General features: G+C 46.3%; 1 protein-coding gene across 5 annotated transcripts in view; it reads left to right on the top strand.

Moving 5' to 3' along the window:
- The window catches only part of AATK (apoptosis associated tyrosine kinase), an 82,823-nt gene continuing 61,627 nt past the window's right edge, over positions 1-21,196 (top strand). For 2 of the 5 annotated variants that reach the window (XM_081899532.1, XM_081899534.1), the window contains exon 1: positions 2-777. In XM_081899532.1, the coding sequence (XP_081755658.1) occupies positions 690-777 (88 nt within the window). In that variant the 5' untranslated portion in view covers positions 2-689. Of the gene's footprint in view, positions 778-21,196 lie in introns of all 5 variants that reach the window. The other 3 variants (XM_081899533.1, XM_081899535.1, XM_081899538.1) reach the window with 3 other exon arrangements.

A 21,196-nucleotide genomic window follows, 5' to 3' on the forward strand; every position in this document is an offset into this window, starting at 1 on the left:
CCACCTCCTCGACGCTCCAGCTTTCTCTTGTTTTGGTGCAAAGCTTTTCCCCCTGTGTGGCAGCCGGAGAGGGGGGTGGGGGTGGGGTGGAGAGTGCGCGACTACATCTCCTCTCACTCCTTTTGCAAGACACTCACTAGGCTGTACCCATTCTTTGGAGGACGGCACCGAGCCAGGTGCAATTTTATTTTGTTTTTTTTTGCAGGCAGCTTCTCTTAGCATCTGTTTTGGCTTGATTTTGCAACGCCGAACGCCGGGGTCGTTGCGATTAAAAACAGCAGCCTCAAATTATAAAGAAAAGAAATAGATATATAGCTAAGCAACTCGCTTATGCTACCACTTGCAACTGTGGCCGTTGCAACTCGAACCCCCTTCATCTTCCCATGGAGGATGTAATCGGCTAAAAAATACCTGAAGGCGACGCACTGGGATAATAACATGGAGGAAGAGGAGGAGCTGCAGCAGCATTGAATTCCCTGGCTGTGCTATCAAGAGGAAAGGAGATGGTGATTTTTTTAAATGTGGCACCGGCGCAACTTCTGGAGTTGCGAGAGCTTTAAGCCCCCTCCCCTCATCCCACCGCCTCACCTGCCTAGTGTCTGCCGCTTGTGTCATTTAATTTTTTGATCCACCCCCCCCCTTCTCTCTTCTCTGCACCCCCAACAACCCCCCCCCTTTTCTGCTTTGCCATGGGAATGGTGGCAAATCTCTTGGCTATTGTCATGTCGGCTTCATTTTTCAACCCCAGCTTTGCCTTCAGTTCGCACTTCGACCCCGGTAAGTTGGCTTTATTTCTGTAAAAAAAAAAAAGTAATGAATTCTCAATTTTCCTTTCCTTTCCTTTCCTCTCTCTCTCTATCTCTCTCTCCCCTCCCCCCCCCAATCGCCTTTGATTTTCCCCTCCTTGCCTCCCACTTCAGCTACAGATTTATTTCCCCTTGCAGGCAATTATCCTCTACCTGCCCCCCCCCCACTCCTTGCGTTGTTTAACCCTTTGCTGAATCTGAGCCATTTTATCAGGCCGCTGGTGGGAAAGGTGGCAGTTAAATCAAGCAAGGAAACAAAACAACAGTACCCCAGTCCCCTGCTCCCACACACTGCTTTTGCCTTGGGTTGTGATTTTTAGAAAGGCTCCTCAGGAACAGATTCTTCCTGCAAAAGTTGCATCACCATTTATCAACTGTTCGGTTCTCCCTCCCCTTCCATCATTTTGGAAATTAGGGGTATGTGCAAAGAGTACCTGGGCATCTCCCATATGAGATAATTTGACATTTAAAGTGCAGTTCATACTAGTGTATGTGACATCTTCTGAGGGCATACCTTGCATGCAAACAAGGTATTTATGGTGGTGGCCACTCTTTAAAACATGACTTGTTTGAGGTGTGAGTGATTGAGGTTTTGAATTTCGTGCCTGGAAGTTCCCTTTAATTGCAGAAGAGATGGAATTTTATGTGGCTTATAACCCTTGCAGGCCTTTTGCTCTGCGTTCTTGTGAAGGTTGTATTGCGTAAAGTCGAGCAAAAGTGGGGTGAGGGAACCTTGTTGCCTTGCTGGGCCTTTCTCTGTGCTGGGTGTCAGTCTTGAATTGAAACTTCCCTTTGCTAGAGGTGATTGATTTTTTGACCCTGTTCAGCCATAAACCTTTTGGCTGGGTAATTGCTAGTCCTTGATTTGTGGATGAGCAGGAGCATGTTGACTCTGCAAAGTCAGAATTGTTGTATCCCAGAGGGACTTGCATCTTCTGGTGACAGGTTTCACTGCTTTCCTCAGCCAGGAATCCTGAAAGGTAGAAACCTAATCTCTACATCGGCATCCCAATTTGCTCCTGAAGTGCTTTTACATCCATTGTCTTCCTGGTGCCTTTTGCTTTTATTGTCTGAAATAGCTTCTAATTCTCATGGGTTCCTCTTCCCTCCACATGAAACTGCCACCTCATCTCTTTCCACTAATTTGTGTGCCCCTAGTCCTTATCTGCCACGCTGGTGGAAGATTGACTCAGTCGCCTATGAATGAAACATGAATTTGTTTTCAGTCCCTCCAAATGTCACTTTTATGTTCTCCACTGGATTTCTCATGTGAAAACAAACTGCCGTGTTCTGCCCTGATAATATGATCTTGGCACAGCTTTCTGGATTCCACTGCAGATGCTGCCTGGCAGGCCTGGAATGATGTCTTGGGCTCTGTAATGGCTTGAGTTTTCTCAAAAGGCATCTGTCCGATGAAAAACATGCAGAGGGATAGAGGATAGCACAAACAAACCAAACTCTGCCCTCGCTGATAAATAAATTTATTCGGGTCCTGTCCTTTGCCTTATACAGTCTTCAGCAAAAATTGGTAAAATGCTGTTCAGCCAAATTTCAGTTGGTGCATATAGGAACTTGCAACTCCGTCATGTAGGCATTAGGGAATCGTATGTTATATAAGTAGCTATTTTGCAGCTTTTGTGTTAAATCTCAAGTGCATGCCCCAAATAAAAATGGACCTGTTTCCTGAGTTATGTATGTTTCTGTTGCAGTGTGTGAGCTGACCTTGCGTTTCACCAATTTGGCCGCGGATGGAGGTTGATAAACAGAGAGGGATGCGATTACTTTGCTTTCATCTTCTAGGTGTTCATGTGGAAGGATTACCCAAATTTTCACAAAGGCTTTTGCAAGATCTCTTTCCTAAAAGCAGCATAGAAAGCCGGTGTTGATCAGTGCAAATGAATGTATACTTTGGGTGGTGCTGGGTAGAATCATGTAATGCCTAAATAGTGTTAGCTTTTATCACTCATGAAAAAAAGGTAATGACATAGTTTGTAAATAGCACCCTGGAACCATCAGCTCAGTCTGTTTAGCCACTAAAATAGCAAACATGACTAGAGAGTGTTAGGAAAAGAATAAGAAATAACACCAAAAGGATCAGAATGTCTTAATATCAATCATTTGATGTATTATGTGTTTACTTCTTGAATGATGCATGGTACTTTGGGTGCTTGTCTTTTAAAATACACGATGGACTTGGACATGGATACTAGTTACAGATGTTACATGGCACATATTCAGTATGTTGAAGGGTGTAAGAAAAATTCTCACCCTCTTTTTGTAGGGTCCCTTCCATCTTAGAAGAGAGATAGTGAAGATAGAATAAGTAGTGTTGGTTGAAGAAAAGTGAATAGGGAACGTTTGTTTGATTTTACATGATGCTAAAGCTAAAGAAAACTCAGAAGTAACACCAAAACATTAAACAAAACTTACAAAAATAGGTCTGTGTTAGCGTTGTGCAGCTCTCTCCCACTAGAAGTGGTAAATTGCCAGCTGATCCTCTGTGGCCACAATTTGGTGGACTGATCTTACACTGACTGTGCACCAATGTGCAGCTGACCTCCATGATCTGCAGTGTGTCCTGGGTTGCTTGCAACATTGGTTATGAACTACTCTGCAGCTGTGCCATGGGATCTGCATCATATTGTTGATGCAACCAATCATTTCCCAACTTATGCATAGCTTTGTGAACAATGTTATCACTGGGCCATCCCATAGTACGTGATTTTGATTTCAGAGGCATATAGTGTAAGTGTATGGGACAGGATATTGGATAGCATGGACTTCCTCTCTTCTCAATGAAGTTTTGGATGGGGAAATAGATAGATGGGTTATGGTCATATTCAGCGCCCGACTGATTGCCACATATTTGGTTTTTTTGGCGGTCAGATTGACTAATGACTTCTTGTTTGTTGTTTTGTTTTTCCTGTGCCTCAATGTACGTGACTTGGATCGCTTGCTTGAGTCTTAAGGAGAGGTTTGCTCTCGGGTTGTAGCAAAGTGTGTTAAGGTTACATGAACTGATCTCGGAACAAGGGAGACAGAGTTGCTTCGTATAAGAGCAAGGGGATTGGAATAGGTGGCCTTTTATAGTTCGGTTCCTGTTCTCCTTCAGAGCTGTGGCTCTGTACCGATGAGCCTGTGGTCCTCCAGCTGGTGATCAGGGCCACAGGTTCCCCATTCCTGCTCTTTATATTGTGCATTGCTATATTATTGATCCGCTTATCGTTGATCATACAATGGGAGTGGCAATCAGCGAAGCCTTGCTGGTGCTTGCAGCTATTTCTCTACAGTTCCTCTCCACATTTTCCACTGATATTAGTTCTTATAAAAGGCTGAGTATGGAAGATAGAGGTTTGCCTAAGGCCACCTACTGGGTTCATAGCTGTGAAGAGATTTGATCAGGGGCCTTCCTGCCATATCTTTCACAGTCTTTGCCAGCTCTCAGACAGCAGAGGATTGTGAACTAATGAAACACAGCAATGCAGAAAGATTTTTAGCAGAGAGTCAAGGAATTAATAATTGCTTAAGTTATTAACCAGTGGTAAGCAGCTGGAAATTGGATCCACACAATCATCCCCCCCCCCCCCTGCAATGAGCGAGGTTTTGTTTTTACATTTGTCTCGTGGTTGAGATGCACATGGAAACCTGTCTTGTGAATGCTTCAACACATGTGGTCAGCACACGTTTACCGGGCTTCAGAAAACAAGCTGGCCAAATTCCAAAGCAGCCAGCAAATAGAGTGCTTGATGCTGCATTCAAAAGATTGGTAAACATATGGTTCATTTGCAAAGTGACCGGTGGTGCATGGGTGTGGGAGGGAGGGGTAGGAAATTGATACGTGAATCTATTCCAGAAGTAGATGGCAAGGAATGGTGTGCACGTACTCTTATCAGGAGCAATAACTTCAAGTCAGCATTAGACTCCCATAGTGTATTAGCTCAGGCATAGGCAAACCCGGCCCTCCAGACGTTTTGGGACTACAACTCCCATCATCCCTAGCTAACAGGACCAGTGGTCAGGGATGATGGGAGTTGTAGTCCCAAATACAAATGGAGGGCCGAGTTTGCCTGTGCCTGTATTAGCTTGTACACTGGCCTGTGTCTTTCAAGTTGAAGCCAGTATTGGGGATTTGCTTTGTTGAGCACTGGTAGAGCTGCATGTCGTAGTAGAGTTCCCACTGTCAGTCTTCGGAGCCCCCTTGTCCTTCCTGTTTCTCCTATTTGTTGTCACTCACAGATAATGTACCCTGAATAAGTGAGCAAATGAAGGAACGACAGCATTCGCTCACTTTGTTCTCTTCCATCCTTATGAACTAGGCCTGTGGGATTAAGGAAAGTGTATAGGTCAGGAGGAGGTGGGACCATTCAAGGAGGGGAGAGAATCTTGTCACCCCAAAGACCTAGAGCAGGTGCTCATATCAGCCGTTGCAAATGCAGAGATAATCGTTGCAGGTACATTTATTTGGGGCAGGACAAAGGACCTGGGCTTGCTAAATGGTATCCTGTGCCCCTCAACTGAGAAAAGAGGTGGAAGAGGTGTGCTGAGCATGGGAATGATGAGCATGAAGGGACCTCAATTACAGCTTATAGGCATTTACCTAGTTTCCTTTGGGGAAGAAATGGCTCTGCTTGGAATGCTTCTGGCTTGTCTGGAGCTGATAAGACCCAAATGTTCAGTAGTGATACAGTAGGTGGAGCAAAGAGGGGAAACATTTTGCTGGCACTATGATTGCCTCCCCAGGATCCTGCCTGCCTTACTTCAATGATATTCCTCTTTATGAATGTGCTGGCCAATTTTCTGACCCACCAGGAGCCCAGAGACAGCTAGAGGGAGGGATGTGCATCTATGACATGGGTAGGAAACTTAGGGCTTGGGGTACAGATAATAATAATAATAATATAATAAATTTTATTTATACCCTGCCCTCCCCAGCCAAGACCGGGCTCAGGGCGGCTAACAACCAATAATATAAACAATTTGATTAAAATACAACTTAAAAAACAAGATTAAAATACAACATTAAAACACTAAGTTGCAGCCTCTTCACAGGAGGAGAAAGGAAAAAAGAAAGAGGGGGAGGGGATCAAATTGATTCCAAGCCAAAGGCCAGGCAGAACAACTCTGTCTTACAGACCCTGCGGAAAGAAATCAGATCCCGCAGGGCCCTGGTCTGATGAGACAGAGTGTTCCACCAGGCTGGAGCCAGTGTTGAAAAGGCCCTGGCTCTGGTTGAGGCTAATCTAACTTCCTTAGGGCCCGGGACCTCTAGGGTGCTGCTATTTATGGACCTTGAGGTCCTCCGTGGGGCATACCAGGAGAGGCAGTCCCGTAGGTATGAGGGTCCTAGGCCGTGAAAGGCTTTAAAAGTCAAAACCAGCACCTTAAATCTGACCCTGTACTCCTCCGGGAGCCAGATGCAGTCTCTCTGCTCCGTGGGACTCTCCTCAGGCCACAACTCCCCCCCCCCCCCGGCACTGAATCTGATCTGCACCCTTCTGAAGTATTTTGTCTCTTTCCCTGAATGCCTGGCACCCATCAAATGATGCAGTAACCACCCCCACTCCCATTTTTTCACACAAGAAAAAGTGCCTGGCTCTTGAGGCTAGTTTGTTGTGTTCCTCCTCCCTCCATCGCACCTTTTCTCCAAGGTACTCAAGATGCTCATGATTGTTGGTGAGAAATGTTGGCTAGAGCGGCCGCCAAGAGCACAAAGATGAAGCACCAGGTAGCTATGGTTCAGATCTTGATGGTTCGTTGGGTGCCTGCTGAAAGGTCTCCTTAGACTTTTCATGTTCTGCTGCAGCAATTGTAATGATGGCTGCCATAGTCTGAAACCCTGGTCAGGCTCTCCTCAACAGATAATGGGGGGGGGGGGGGAGATGTATCCCAGTACAAGGGGGTGAGACAAATGAAAAAAAATCCTATGGTGAGAGTGGCATTTTGTTTTGCAACTTATATGTAGCATTGTTATGTATTGTTCTGTATAGCTGCCATAAATCAGTCAACATGAAAAGAAGGAGGCCACTAATTTTTGGCAGGTAAAATGACTGGTATCATACGCTAAACCAGGCTTCCTCAACCTCGGCCCGCCGATGTTTTGGGACTACAACCCCCATCATCCCTAGCTAGCAGGACCAGTTGTCAGGGATGGTGGGAATTGTAGTCTCAAAACATCTGGAGGGCTGAGGTTGAGGAAGTGCGTTGTAGAAGGTTTTCCATCCAGCCTTTTGGGGTCTTGTGGAGGAATTATATGACTTCTCACATATATTCTTTTCTTAAGTCATATTTTATAGTAGGATTATGTTTCAAATAGTATGCATGTGCATGTTAGGAGAGAGGTGTTGCTTTGCCTTCCTGAAAGTGAAATGATACTTCCTTCCTTGGGCTCCATCTCTGCCTCTGGCTGTCATGCCAAGCAGTGAACTGTCCACCTGCTATTTTGCTGTGGTCAGATGTTGTCAGATGTTTCATGAAGTTACTGTGTCAGTAGAAACTTTTTGTTTCATTATACAGTGGTACCTCGGGTTACAGACGCTTCAGGTTACATACGCTTCAGGTTACAGACTCCACTAACCCAGAAACAGTACCTTGGGTTAAGAACTTTGCTTCAGGATGAGAACAGAAATTGCGCGGCGGCAGCAGCTGGAGGCCCCATTAGCTAAATTGGTGCTTCAGGTTAAGAACAGTTTCAGGTTAAGAACGGACCTCCAAAACGAATTAAGTTCTTAACCAGAGGTACCACTGTAGTGTCATTAACGAAAACAAGAGTGAGGGCTGCTTGGCCTTAGCCCGTTAGTAGTGGGCAAAGATGGATGAATCTGTCCATTTTAATTTCTCCCTCTTTCTCATTTTTTCTAGTCTTAAATTCAGTTCTCCATATTTCTGCAGCAATGTGCACTTATGAGAAAAAATAATCCTCATAAAAATTCATAACCATTTTAGTGTGAATTTCTCCTAATAAACACATTTTTGTATGCACTTTCGTCTAATATGCACATTTGGTATGGAGTTTTGACTGATATACAGATCTTTACAAGCAATTTCCCCTAATGTAATGCATTTGTGTATGTTACTTCCACTAATTATATGCATCTGTATGCACACTTTCCCATAATTATATGCATTTTTGTCCAGATTGTTTTGTTGGAGAACCGTGTTGCAAAAATTTGGAGCTGTGTGAATTTTTGAAGGATGCTGTTTTAGTTCATATATTAGTTCAAGGTGTGCAAATTAGGTAGTTTTGCATTAAAATGCAAATAAAACAAAATTGCTTCTCCAAGTTTGCCTAGCTGAGGTAAATTTAGCAACATACCAGAGCTTCTCTTATTGGCCACCTGCTTATACCTGCAGGCACCTCACCTCTGAACAGTAGCTAGTGGTAAAGGATACTGATTGTGAACACCCATGACCCCTCCTTGCTTGCAAAGAGTACCCCTTCTGTGCTGAATCTAATACTGATGGTGCTTGAAGAATGGGTCACTCCGCTAGTTACTTGGCACAAATGCTGTTAAAAACTGAACTCTTTTTAAAAATAATAATTGCTCTTACTATATTTTATTTCCATTAACTGTCCCTCATGTGAAAAGCTAAAAAGGCAACAGTAATTTTTTTGCATTTATAGAAATCCTTTCCTAGCATTATTAAAAAGTTAAAATGATCAGTTCCACTTCTTTGAAAAGTTAAATTAATTGTTGCACAAAAACATTAAATTTGTTTCTGTAATTATCAAAAGTATTAAACCTGTTGTCGATTAAAGTATTTTTGCTGTTACTGTTCTAATAACAACTAAGCAGCAACAACAATAAAATGAAGATGACTGGGCAATCCTAAAAATGCTTGACTGTTATATCACAATATTTGATCACTCAGTTGGCCAAGTTTCTTTTGCCCGGCTTAGGCCATCTCTGTTTTCTTTTCATTCTCATTCAATCTGTGCTTTGTTAATAATAAATAAATAAATCTCAGAGCATTCCCTGTTGGTTGATTTATGCCTGGAGCACTCCGTGTGTATTCCTGAGCCAAACGCCTTTTGCATTTCCATTGGAATTTGGCTATCTGCAGAAATGGCGATGACATTAACATGGCTTAATTTGCTAGTGAGACTTGGTAATTCACATCTCAGACTCAGGAATGTGTGACAATTTAGTAGCAGGCAGATCATTTTCATTGTCAGCAAACTGACGATAGTCTTGAAAGTGGATGGTGCGGAAGAATGAGCCCCAGGCGCTGGCTCTGAGCTGAGTATCTCCTGGTTCTGGCTACTTGACTGGCAGGAGGTTTATGAAGTGCATAAAAATGGGATTCCTGTTCATAGCTTTGAACTATTTGAGGGGTGGCTGAAAATTTCTCAGTCAAAACCCAACTTCATTCTGCTTAGATTGAGGTATTTTCAGCCATCTCTTGCACATAGCTTGTTCCCAGGGGCCTTGCTGGGATTAGCTGATAAGGGATTCCATGATGCATGATATGAAATAAAACACCTCTCCCAAAAGACGCTAAGCTGGGCCAAAGAGAGAAGAGTTGGGTTGTAGGAATGGTTTCGTACAGGCACTGAGTTGGCTTTGCTTATTGGAGTTCCCTTTGGTGTTTGTCTCCATCTATGGTTTCTGGGGTGGTTGTTTTTTTGCAGTAGTTCTTTAGACCTGAGTACTCAGCTTACATTTGTTTGGAACTTGTACTTGTTGAACCTTTGTGGAGCTGGGTGCTTGTTTTCCTGAAAGTTGAGATGTTTTCTGTCTACAAACCCACATTTTGAAGGACAGGACTAGAATTCAAAACTCCCTCCCCCCCCCCCCGGTACAGATACTTCCCCCCAGGATTGCCACATTTTCTGACATTAGAGGTTGGTTTGAAATTTTTTGATAGAGAACTGCAGTCAAAAGAAATGGATCTTGCCCATATGTATTTTTCATTTGTTTATGGTTGTCTTGAGGACAGAGCCCAGATGTCAGGAAAGATACGGAGCTACCACTGTTACTTTGGGGAGGGAACATTGCTCAACACAGAGGAGTTCTCAGGTTCAGTTCCTGGCATTTCCACTTCAAAAGGATCACAGGTAGGTAGAACCCCCAACTTAGGACCCTGGCCAGAGTATGCAGAACTAGGGTAGAAGGATAAATTGTGTGACTGATATAAGGGTCTTCCCCTTCCCCCTTAATGTTTTCTATTACCTGTCTATGTAGGCTAATGGTTCCTTAAGACCCAGGAGGAAGGAGAAATTTGATTCAGTTTGGTTGGGAACTGCAGCACAAGGGGCATTGCTAGAATACTAGCCCTGTACTTGGTGCTTTGAGTTGTGAAAAACGTTAGGGCTACCAAAGCATTTATTTCTCACCTCCCCATCAGCTGACACATTCAATGCAGAATTGAACCCAACCCTCCTGCCCATCCGCTGATGTCATGAGTAGTGTCAGCTGACTGAGGGGTGGGTGCTGTTTTGGAAAAATGGCCTTATGGGTCAAATTGGACAACTCTGGCAGGTCAGGATTAGGCTGCAAGCTTCCCACCCCTGGGAAGCTTGGAGGGCTTTTGCCATAGTGGAACTATAGTGGAATCATGAAGGGCTTTTGCCACAGTGGAACCATAAGCCAGTGTTTCCCAACCTTTTTTGGGCAAAGGCACACTTGTTTCATGAAAAAAATCTCGAGGCACACCACCATTAGAAAATGTTTAAAAAATTAACTCTGTGCCTATATTGACTATATATAAAGTAACTCTCTTTCATAGGCATCAAATAAACACAAAGAAAGTACCGGTATTTTATAATTACTTTATTATGAAATAGTAAGTACCGTATTTTTAGGACGCTCCGTCCCATAGGACGCACCTACTTTTTTTTGGGGGGGGGAATAAAGGAAATTTTTTTCCCTTTATTTCCCCCCCCAAAACCAGGTCGGGGAACAGTGGGATGGCGGTGCTGCGCCTCCCCGCTGTCCCCCGAGCTTGTGGGGCTGGCCCATGTCTGCCTGGCGCGAGGGGCGCTCTGCTTCAGGGCGTCCCGCGCATCGGGCGGCAGGCTACAGTCCGCAGCATGGGGAACCCTCTGTTTCAGGGCGCCCCACGCGCCCCCGGGTGCGCAAGGCTTGCCAACACGAGCGCGGAGCATGGGGCGTCCTCCGAAGGGCGCCCCGTGCTCCGTGCTGCCGGCTGCCGCCCGCAAGCCTTGCGCTCTCGGGGGGAGATCCCCCGGGTGCGCAAGGCTGGCCAACACCAGCGCGGAGCATGGGGCGTCCTCCGAAGGGCGCCCCGTGCTCCGTGCTGCCAGCTGCCGCCCGCAAGCCTTGCGCTCTCGGGGGGAGATCCCCCGGGTGCGCAAGGCTTGCCGACACCAGCGCGGAGCACGGCCGGCCTGCCGAAGCGAGCGGCGATGGGATGTGGGAGGGAGCTCGCTCGCCGCCCCGCGTGTGCTCGCCTGTATGGGACTGCTGCATATTCCTGCATTGCAGGGGGTTGAAATAGATGGTCTTCAGCGTCCCTCCCAACCCTACAATTCTCTGATTTATGAACATAGGATGTCACGAACTCTACTGCCCCAGCTAAACAGACTGCTTCTCTGTAGTGGTGAAAACAATAGTCTCCTGACGAAGAGTCTCTGGCACAGAAAGCTCACCCTGCACATTTTTTCAGGTCCAAGCTGGTACAGAATTGGCCATGTGCTTTTAGAAAAATCAAGAACAAGCTCGTCATCTTGCCCCAGTTTAATTATTTTACATGTCACAAGACCAGCCTCGGGAGTCTTCGTGTTGAGGCAACTGGCCTTCAGTTTTTTGATGTGTTGATTTAAACAATATCTGAGTGTTTTAGCTCACTTCCCACCAGTGTCTCACAAGATTTCACCTGCAAAGCCCCCGAGGTGTAGAAACAAAGCCCCCTGCCCAATAAAACAGAACAAAGGTGTGTATGGTTGGGATGGAGGAGGCTTGCTCATGTTCTGCCAGCCTGCAATGTGACCAGTCTTCTCAGTTGTGGTCACATCCATACCCAGAGTGATTGAGAAGAGCTCTCTCTGCCAGGTACAACCTGCATCAGAGTTACAGGAATCAGCAAGAGGCCAGGTAGCTTCCCCAAGAGCGTGTATATGGCTAAAGAGGCAAGAATTGTCCCTGGCCAGGCTGTTGTGCTCTCAACCCTTAAATGAGAGGTGGAGAAGCCACGGCTTTCCAGGTGTCCCTGGACTATCCAGTCCTACAATCCCAGACCACACTGGCCATGCCAGCTGGGGCTGGTAGGAGTTGGAGTCTAACGAGGGTTGATGGGCACCAACTCCTCGCACCCAATGCAGAGAGAGAGGCGGATGGAACCGTTTTACCTTTACCATAACAAAGAGCCCATGGCACTAGTCCTGAAGATGCGAATACTGCGAAGTGTGTGGGGGGTGCATGCCATGCAAACAAGGCTTCATCAGAGTTGGCAAAGGGACCTTCTGTCTTTCCTACTAACAAACTAATGGCAAAGCATCTCCCCTGCCCATTGACTCCGTTCCAAATTAAAAGCCTCCTGACCACGTGACCCTTAGCCCTGATGGGGTCCAGGCGACAGCTGGAGGCTCCTGACTCCGAAGGCTTCGGCGCTCTCCGCCTCCTCCTCCTCCTCCCTTTTGCGTAGGAGGGGCGGGGGCGGCTCCCCCTCCCTCCAGGCCCCTCCCCCGGCGCCCTGCTTAAGGGCCGGGGTCCGAGCGCCCTTAAAGGGACAGGCTGCGGAAGAGGACTTTGGTGGGACGCCAAGCTCTCGGCTGGGGAGCAGGGAAGAGCGTGGGCTCGAGGCGCGGCGGGTAGCAGAGCATGGCAGGAGCGGCGGGAAGAAGGAGGGGAGGTGGGCAGCCGAAGGGCACAGGCGAGCTCCTGCCGGCTGGAGCTTGGGGAGAAGAAGGGAGGCAGCGGCGGCTGAGCGGCGGGGGAGCACGGGAGGGCTCCTCCGGCCACTCCGCCGATTAGCTCGCAGGTGTGTTCCGCGCGGGGATCCGTCTGGCTTCTCCCGGCCGGTCCAACCCTGGGTGCGTGCTGGGGGCTTTAGAGCCGACGAGGCACCCTCTGCCTCTTCGGGCCGCCTATGGGCGCCGCACGTGGGGACACCTCAGTCTTCCGACGGCGCCGCTTCTTTAAAGGAGAGGTTGCCCTGCGCGTCGTTTCTGGGGAAGGGGCGCGATCGAGAGGCGGACCAAGGCCACCGGGCGAGCGGAGGCCAAGGCTTCCCCCGCCCCAGCCCCGCGCTCGCCGCCGCCGCTGCCCCGCCTCTCGGCCGCCCGACTCGCCCGCCTCCCTCCCACGGCACACCCGGCAATGTATCGCGGCACACTAGTGTGCCGCGGAACACCGGTTGGGAAACACTGCCATAAGCAACTGCCTGGCACTGACACCAGTTTATTTATTTTGTTTATATTCCATGGTGTAATTGACAGTGACATCCATAAGTTTTGCACATAGTCTGTAGACCTGCCAAGCTTCAGCAAGGTTGCTGCATTGCGTGTCCCATGACTAGACTGAGAATTCCAGAATGTTGCTGATCCCTTTTGAAAGTAGGGCTCAAAGACAGCTGTTTGTCAGTGGCATAAAGACCTCTTGGGATCAGCCACACTCCAGAGTTTCTGATCAAGAGCTTGGCTCTGGAGTGTATCTGATTCCAGATGAAAGCAGGGCTTGAAAACAGCACCAACCAAGTTGGTTGGCTGGAATCTTGCTTTGCAGTAAGTCTTGAACTCAAGCCATGCTGCAGAGCGAAAACGGTCCACCTGACAGCATGGGGATATAGGTGACTGATAGGTGGCCAGCCCCACCCACCTGTCAAAGTGACCCACTAGGGATGGAGGATCTTGGGATCTGGCCCACCAGCTAGATCCTGTCCCTCACCCTGCCTCCATCCATGCATACACTCAACAAGAGCTGGTATTTCTGTCCCCGTCTACATCAGGGAAACTGTCCCAAGCAAGGAGAAGAGCAGAATTGAATGTGTTGATGGTGGCTGTTCTTGTTTGCTCATGGATCCAGCATCTTAAAGCTGTGAATCTGATTTGGCTTAGGGCTCTATAAATAACTTTCTTTGGTCATTGCTTCCTCGTTCCTCCTAGGCCCTAGGGGGAGGTAGGAGTTGGAACATTAGGGCATCAATAAGGCATTGATTAAGTCAGGAAAGGTTTGGAGCAACGTGGCTGATAAGTGACAGGTAGCTGCTATTGCTACATCAACCGTTTACCTTAAATAGGTTATTTATAGGCAGGGCTTGGATATGGGCCAAAAATAGTTGGCAACCTTTGCGTGTGCTGTAGGACAGTATGTGCTCTTAATGCAGCAGTGTTTTTCTGTCTATAAAATTGTTGCAGGTTGGTTGGTTGGATGGTTGTGGAGGAAGCGGCAGAGAACGTTTCATGTCACTGTTACTGGCTTCTCTGCATATGGCACGGGGAAGAAACATATAGCAAGTCCCAGAACTATTACTTCATCAGAAATGCAACCTTGTTTTAAAAGCACAGTGTCAGTGAGTTGCTTGTTGTGAGCATTTTTTAGTGCCACGGGTACTAAACAAAGGCTGAAATATTGATTTTGTTGGAAGAATGTGAACCATGTGTTCTGAGTGTTTGGATGCAAAAATATATTTTCTTACTGGAATACCGGTGGGAGGGAGTTTGAGGACTTCTGGTTTGAATCTGCCCAGCACAAGTGTGATAGAGAGGTGTTTGAATGCCCTTTTGTACTCCTTCATGTAAGGGAAAGAATGATGAGAGCATAGATTCCCCGCCCTGACGTTTTCAATGTGTGGTTAGGGGCTGGAGTAGGAATTCTAAGCTGCATTAGTGATTGTGAATTGAGGGTGGTGCTTTGTTCTGTACAGCTTCAGAGACTGCATAGCAATTCCATGTTCACATGAATAATTGGTGCAGCTTAACAAACTCTTAATGTGTTTTGCCTTGAACCTATATGCATTTTCTTGAAATTAAGTCCCATTGATTTCAGTAGAGCTAACTTCCAAATCAATGTGTTTTGGCACATATGCACTTAGGCGCATAAATCGCCCATAAAGATTTGTTAGGTATTCCAAAAGGGTTATTCAGAAAGATTACTTTGCAGAGTTCATGTGTTCATTATTCTCAGGAACACATTTTCCACAAGGAGGACCATATTTGCAGAAGTCATGTTTGTCAGCTGACTCCAGAGTGTATCTCTCTTCTGCTTTCAGAGGGGGAGATGCTTCTTTTCTTTTTGGTGAAACACAGGGCGCCTTAGAAGGCGTGGAGCAGGTTTGGTTCTGGTAACATCATTTATGTAAACCACACTGTTTGGGAAATAAGGTACTGTCATGAGTCTACTACTATCATGATTTGCGCAAAACAGCCCAGATCAGTTGTAGAATTGTTGCTTGGCAGAAGGCTCTTATTCACGGGTGTCAAACACAAGGCCCGCAGGCCGAATCCGGCCCGCCAGACCTCGTCATGTGGCCTGTGTAGTCGCCGCCGGCTGCCAGCCTTCACCTTTTATTCTCGCTTTTTTTTTGTACATAAGAAAGCCGCCTCTTCAGTGCATGCGCGGCAGCCTACAAGCCAGAGAACATCTGCCCTCTAGCGGCGCCGGCCGCTCTACACAGGAAACCTCCACTTTACACATAGTCCTACAGATACAACCGGCCCTTTGAGGGTGACCAAACTGCTGATGCGGCCCCCGATGAATTTGAGTTTGACACCCCTGCTCTTATTTGTACCTTGATGACTTGACGGATATCATAAACATGCAGTAGGCAGAGTTGGCCAATCCCAGGTCCTATTATGTCTCAGAGCCATTTAGGAGCTACTTGGTGAGCACGAGATCCCTTCTTACCAAGGGTCTTGGGCAGACGGAGTCTCTTGAATTCCAAGGCAAAGCACAATGAAATTTAGAGCAAAAACGTTTAATTCAAAAGAAACAAGCAGAATAGAAAACCAAATAAAATAAGAATGCAGAAAAGCAATTTCTACTGTTCTTGAGCTAATCGCTATTCCACAGAGGAGGCAAAACAATTTGGAGCATGTTTACTTTAATTTACAGTGTCAGAAAAATCAGTTTTCTGTGTAGAAACACAAAACCCCTGACACATATCCAGCGAGAGCAGTCCCAAGGATGTTCATCTTTTATATTACCACTGAGAGCCCATTGTAATCCACAGAAGTAATTGCCAAGCCTTTTGATGTGGAAATAATATTTCCCATTTCCCTTATTCCATCTGCATTCTTTCCTAACAACACTTGAGTTAGATGCGAGGGCATATTCCATCCAAAGTTAAGGACTGTTAACTCCTATTGATTTCAATAACAATGTTCAGCACAGACATGAGTTTCTCCCATTGAAACAAACCAGATCTAAAAGAAGAGTTTGGATTTGATATCCCGCTTTATCACTACCCGAAGGAGTCTCAGAGCGGCTAACATTCTCCATTCCCTTCCTCCCCCACAACAAACACTCTGTGAGGTGAGTGGGGCTGAGAGACTTCAGAGAAGTGTGACTAGCCCAAGGTCACCCAGCAGCTGCATGTGGAAGAGCAGGGAAGCGAACCCGGTTCACCAGATTACGAGTCCACCCCTCTGAACCACTACACCACACTGGCTCTCAAGTGCTTGACCTTGGCTTGATTATGTGGCAAGTGTTAACCAAACCAATTCTTGCTGGATCTCCATATCAGTATTGACTGTTGAGAGTTATGTGATGTCTGTCTGGATCTTACTTGTTTTCTTCGTGAAATATTTTTAAGTTACACTTCTGTTGTTATTGTGCTTCACTTTCAACTGAAAAAAGAAAAAAAGACTCATAAATTGTAAATCACAGAGTGGTGTGACCACATTTGTCTGGTACCGCAAAGATAAAAAAAGAATCTTGTGCTCTCATTTTTAGTGTGTTTTTAGATCTTTGGCGCCAGTTTCCCCTGTGCTGGGTTTCGGCTGTTTTTATTCTGATTTTATTATGGTTCTCATGGTTTTATGTTGGTTATATTGCTATTTTTAAATATATGTATCATATTATTTGATTGTGTTTTTGCATTTTATTGATTCATAACTTCCGAAGCCACCCAGGGAACTTTGTTGATACATAAATAATATTTATTGTGGAGTAAGCTTTTGTGGATTCATTAAGTGAGAGTGTTATAAACGCTCATAATATTGTAACATTCAAGATCCTTTTCAGCAGCAGACATAGATTAACAAAAGGAGAATTTTAGCAGAAATACATAAATGTCTTTAGAGAATATCAAACAGTATTTTTCAGCAAGTGGAAACACAGGTTTAGCATTTCAATGGCACAGTAGCAGCTTGAGTTCCAAAGGGGATTAAGATATGTATACAGTTAAACACTTGTCACTGATACCTTTTCTTTAAAGAGAAATTGCTTCCTTCTCAATGAAAGAAGTATAGGGGTTAACATGTGCTAAGGGTTTGATAAAATGAAATAACTATAAGAAGGGGAATGAAAGTAGGAGGAAGCAGCAGTGATATGTACTAATTTGAAAGAGCCCCTCTTTAAAAATAAATACTTGTGTTAACTGCTTATTCATGAGAATTCTGTTAGAATATCTTCCTTAGAGAGCATTACTGATCCTTTGCTAGGAAACAGAGCAGTAGAGAGTTCTGGGTCATCCTCCTTCACTGAACATGCATTTCCTTAAGAGGGGAAAAAATGGGACAAGAACTTCTGCTTGTAAAGAATATTTGAACAGTACTGTGCTGAAGGAAGATGACTGTAGTAGAGTACAGTACAGCCGTTGTTTGATCCTGGCCTATCAGTTTTAGACAGCCAAATATCCTACCTCTGATAATAGCATCGCCCTAATGATTCAGATGGAACACGGGTGGCTTGCCAATCAGAAGGTCAGCAGTTAAAATCCCGGCAACGGGGTGAGCTCCTATTGTTCGGTCCCAGCTTCTGCCCACCTAGCAGTTTGAAAGCATGCCAGTGCAAGTAGATAAATGGGTACCGCTCCGGTGGGAAGGTAAACGGTGTTTCCGACACTGCTCTGGTTCACCAGAAGTGGCTTAGTCATCCATGACCCGGAAACTGTCTGTGGACAAAGGCTGACTCCCTCGGCCAGTAAAGTGAGATGAGTGCCACAACACCAGAGTTGTCTGCGACTGGACTTAACGGTCAGGGGTACCTTTACCTTTAATGTTTCAGAAGAAAGGTAGGGTGGGATTGGGAAGTTTCTCCTTCTCCCCCAAAAAGCGTTTTTCCTATTTCCAAAAGAGAAGATTTTGTGTGACGTCACTACCACGGCATAGATTCTAGCACAGGATGTATGATGCATACCTGCCTACTCACTGAAAAGACAGTGGTGATTAGTGGTAGAGGTGGAAAAACAAAAATGCAGGAGGGTGCTTTGGATCTTTGACCATCCCCTGGCTCCCCTGTTTTTAAGTGTGACAACCCTCTGCCTTCCTTCTCAAGCCTCCATGTATACTAGGTCTTTTCTCATATGGTTAAGGTGGGACAGGAGCGTATTGACAGCACTGAGATATTCTATAGGTAAAGGTAAAGGGACCCCTGACCATTAGGTCCAGTCGTGACCGACTCTGGGGCTGTGGCGCTCCTCTCGCTTTATTGGCCGAGGGAGCCGGCGTACAGCTTCCGGGTCATGTGGCCAGCATGACTAAGCTGCTTCTGGCGAACCAAAGCATCACACGGATACGCCGTTTACCTTCCCGCCGGAGCGGTACCTATTTATCTACTTGCACTTTGACGTGCTTTCAAACTGCTAGGTTGGCAGGAGGAGGGACCAAGCAATGGGAGCTCACCCCATCGCAGGGATTTGAACCACCGACCTTCTGATCGGCAAGTCCTAGGCTCTGTGGTTTAACCCACAGCGCCACCCGCGTCCAGAGATATTCTATACATCCCTCCAAACACAATGCGTATTTAAGTGCTAAGGGTAGGTTGTACTCAGCATTGTTGTTTGTGAATACAAAGAGAGAGACAGACATTAAACAGCAGCTCAGTTCCCAAAATACAGGGCAGATTTCCAAAGCAATGCTGAGCACATGTTGCTAGGTCCTTTGGATTTCCAGGTGTTCAAGATTTTCAAATACTTTGCTTTTGTAGCACTGAGTAAACCGAGGACAGAACTGCATTGGAAATAAATCTTTTTAGAAAACTTAGTGGAACTGTGACGATTTGTGATGGGATTTGCGCTTTTGCTGTAAAGGTTTTTGCTACGGAGGGGAATGGGGGAGTTGGGGGTGCAGGTAGAAAATGACTTGTGGCATCAAAGCGGCATCAAAGAAGTTCACCATGGAGTGGTTGGCAGGACAAGGGTACATTTCTTTGTTTATGGGCAGTTTCTTGCTGCAGTGCTGAGAACAGTTTTCTTTGCAAGCACTGCACTGCAGCAGCAGCAGCAGTAGGAGCAGCAGCAAAAGGTTTATTCCTCTTGGATGTTCATGGCCTTAGAGATTAAAGTAGAGATCTGTTAAAAGGAAGAAGGGGAAAGATCTATATCGTGTGGCTGTTTGGGTGGTGCATTTTTTTTTAGCTGACATTTCTCTGGCCCTTGATGCTCTCACAGTGCTCTTTCTTGCTCTCTCTCCCCCCCCCCACCCCGCCCCTTCTTCAGCCTGGCACGGGTGATTACCTTTTGGATGATGACAATACAAATTCCTGTCAAAGCAAATTAAGAGAAATTAATACAAGAGTTTTGAAATGGCTCAGATCTCTGAAATTGTTCAGAGCACAAATTATGAGTCATGCAATCCTGCTTTTCCCTGGCTGTACGGAATGCAGTGAGCTGAAAAGCCCTGGGTGCTGGAGTGTGGAAATGATTGTTTGCTCTGGCCATTGCACTGAACTTGCTGTGTTTTGTACAAAAAAGGCTTTGGATGTATGAAGTTTGCAGGCCTTGTTCATAGGGTGGCCACTTATGCATCAAAACCATCCCCAAAGGAAATGCATCACCAAAATAAGAGAGAGTGCATATTTGAATAAAATCTGCATGTGCTAATTTTTATGTGTACATGCAAATGTTAAGATGCTTACACTGATTTGTAGGGAAGACTGTGACCAGTTGACCTGTGTGCCTGCTCAGTTTGCATTCAGGTGCTAACTGTTCTTGGACAATTTCAAGGCCCATGCTACTCTCACTGAATAGAAGACTTTCCTCTGTAAAGTAAGAGACATGGCCACCTTTGCTTGCACTAGTAGGCCCTGGTGCAACTTGGTGTTCACATAGCATCTCAATGGGCCTCATCTGAATGTAGCTACATCCTCCCACCCTCTCTCTTAAGTATGGACAGGGCAGGAAGCTACTGCTCCCTGTCCCTTATGGGGTACCCAAGAGCCCGTATAGAGTCCTTATGTAGGTTCTCTATCGGCAGGAGAAAATAATAGAGGTCATCCAGAGAATATTGAGAAGCAAGGCAGCTGGTAGGCATGATCTTTATTAACTGTTGCAGCAGGGTGCTCACAACCACGTGCAGGAGGCAGGAGGAACCCAGAACAATGGTGTGCAAGCTCTTATATAGACATTTGAAATTGCCCACCCTGGAGCCCAATACATCATACATACATCGCAGAAGGGGCGGTCTACAACAGAATCCTGTCTGGCAGGAAACTTGTTGATGGATTTACCTGGCTGTTAATGGGTTTACCTGGGCAGCCTGGCTATTCTTTTGTGATGATAAATACTTAAAACAAAATAAATAAAAAATCCTTCCAGTAGCACCTTAGAGACCAACTGTTATTGGTATGAGCTTTCGTGTGCATGCACACTTCTTCAGATAAATACTTAATTCCTGAGTCGAGATTACAGGCTCACCCTATTCATATCTGAAATGTGCCCTTAGGGCAGGATTTGTGACCAAAGACACAGTGGGGAGGTTTTTCCCATTTCCTACCTCCTTGCAGAGAAACATTTGAGGTAAATTTGGGAGAGACAAAATGGTTTCAGGACGTTTTTTCCCTGTACTGTTTCAGACATGCAGTTTATATATTTACGTATGTGTTTGCTTGGTATATTTACCGTATTTTTCGTCTTATAGGGCGCACCGGTCCATAGGACGCACCTCGGGTTTTTTTTGGGGTGGGGGAAATGAATAAAAAAAATTATTCCCCCCCCAGCCACGGCTGCCGCCCCAAGCCTTGCGCACACCTGCCCGAAGCACGGGGCACCCTCCGGAGGGCTCTGCGTGCTTCGGGCGGCAGGCTGTCGCCCCAAGCCTCGCACGCCCGGCGGGACCTCCCGCTGGGTGTGCAAGGCTTGCGGACACTCGCCTGAAGCACAGGGAGCCCTCCGGAGGGCTCCCCGTGCTTCGGGCAGCAGGCTGCCGCCCCAAGCCTCACACACCCGGCAGGACCTCCCACCAGGCACGCAAGGCTTGCAGACACTCGCGGGGGCTGCAGGCTGCTGCCCACAAGCCTTGCGAGCCCGTGGGAACTCCCGCCGGGCTTGCA

This window comes from Podarcis melisellensis (genome assembly GCF_964234715.1).
Source record: "Podarcis melisellensis genome assembly, chromosome: 2".
Classification (NCBI taxonomy): Eukaryota; Metazoa; Chordata; class Lepidosauria; order Squamata; family Lacertidae; genus Podarcis; species Podarcis melisellensis.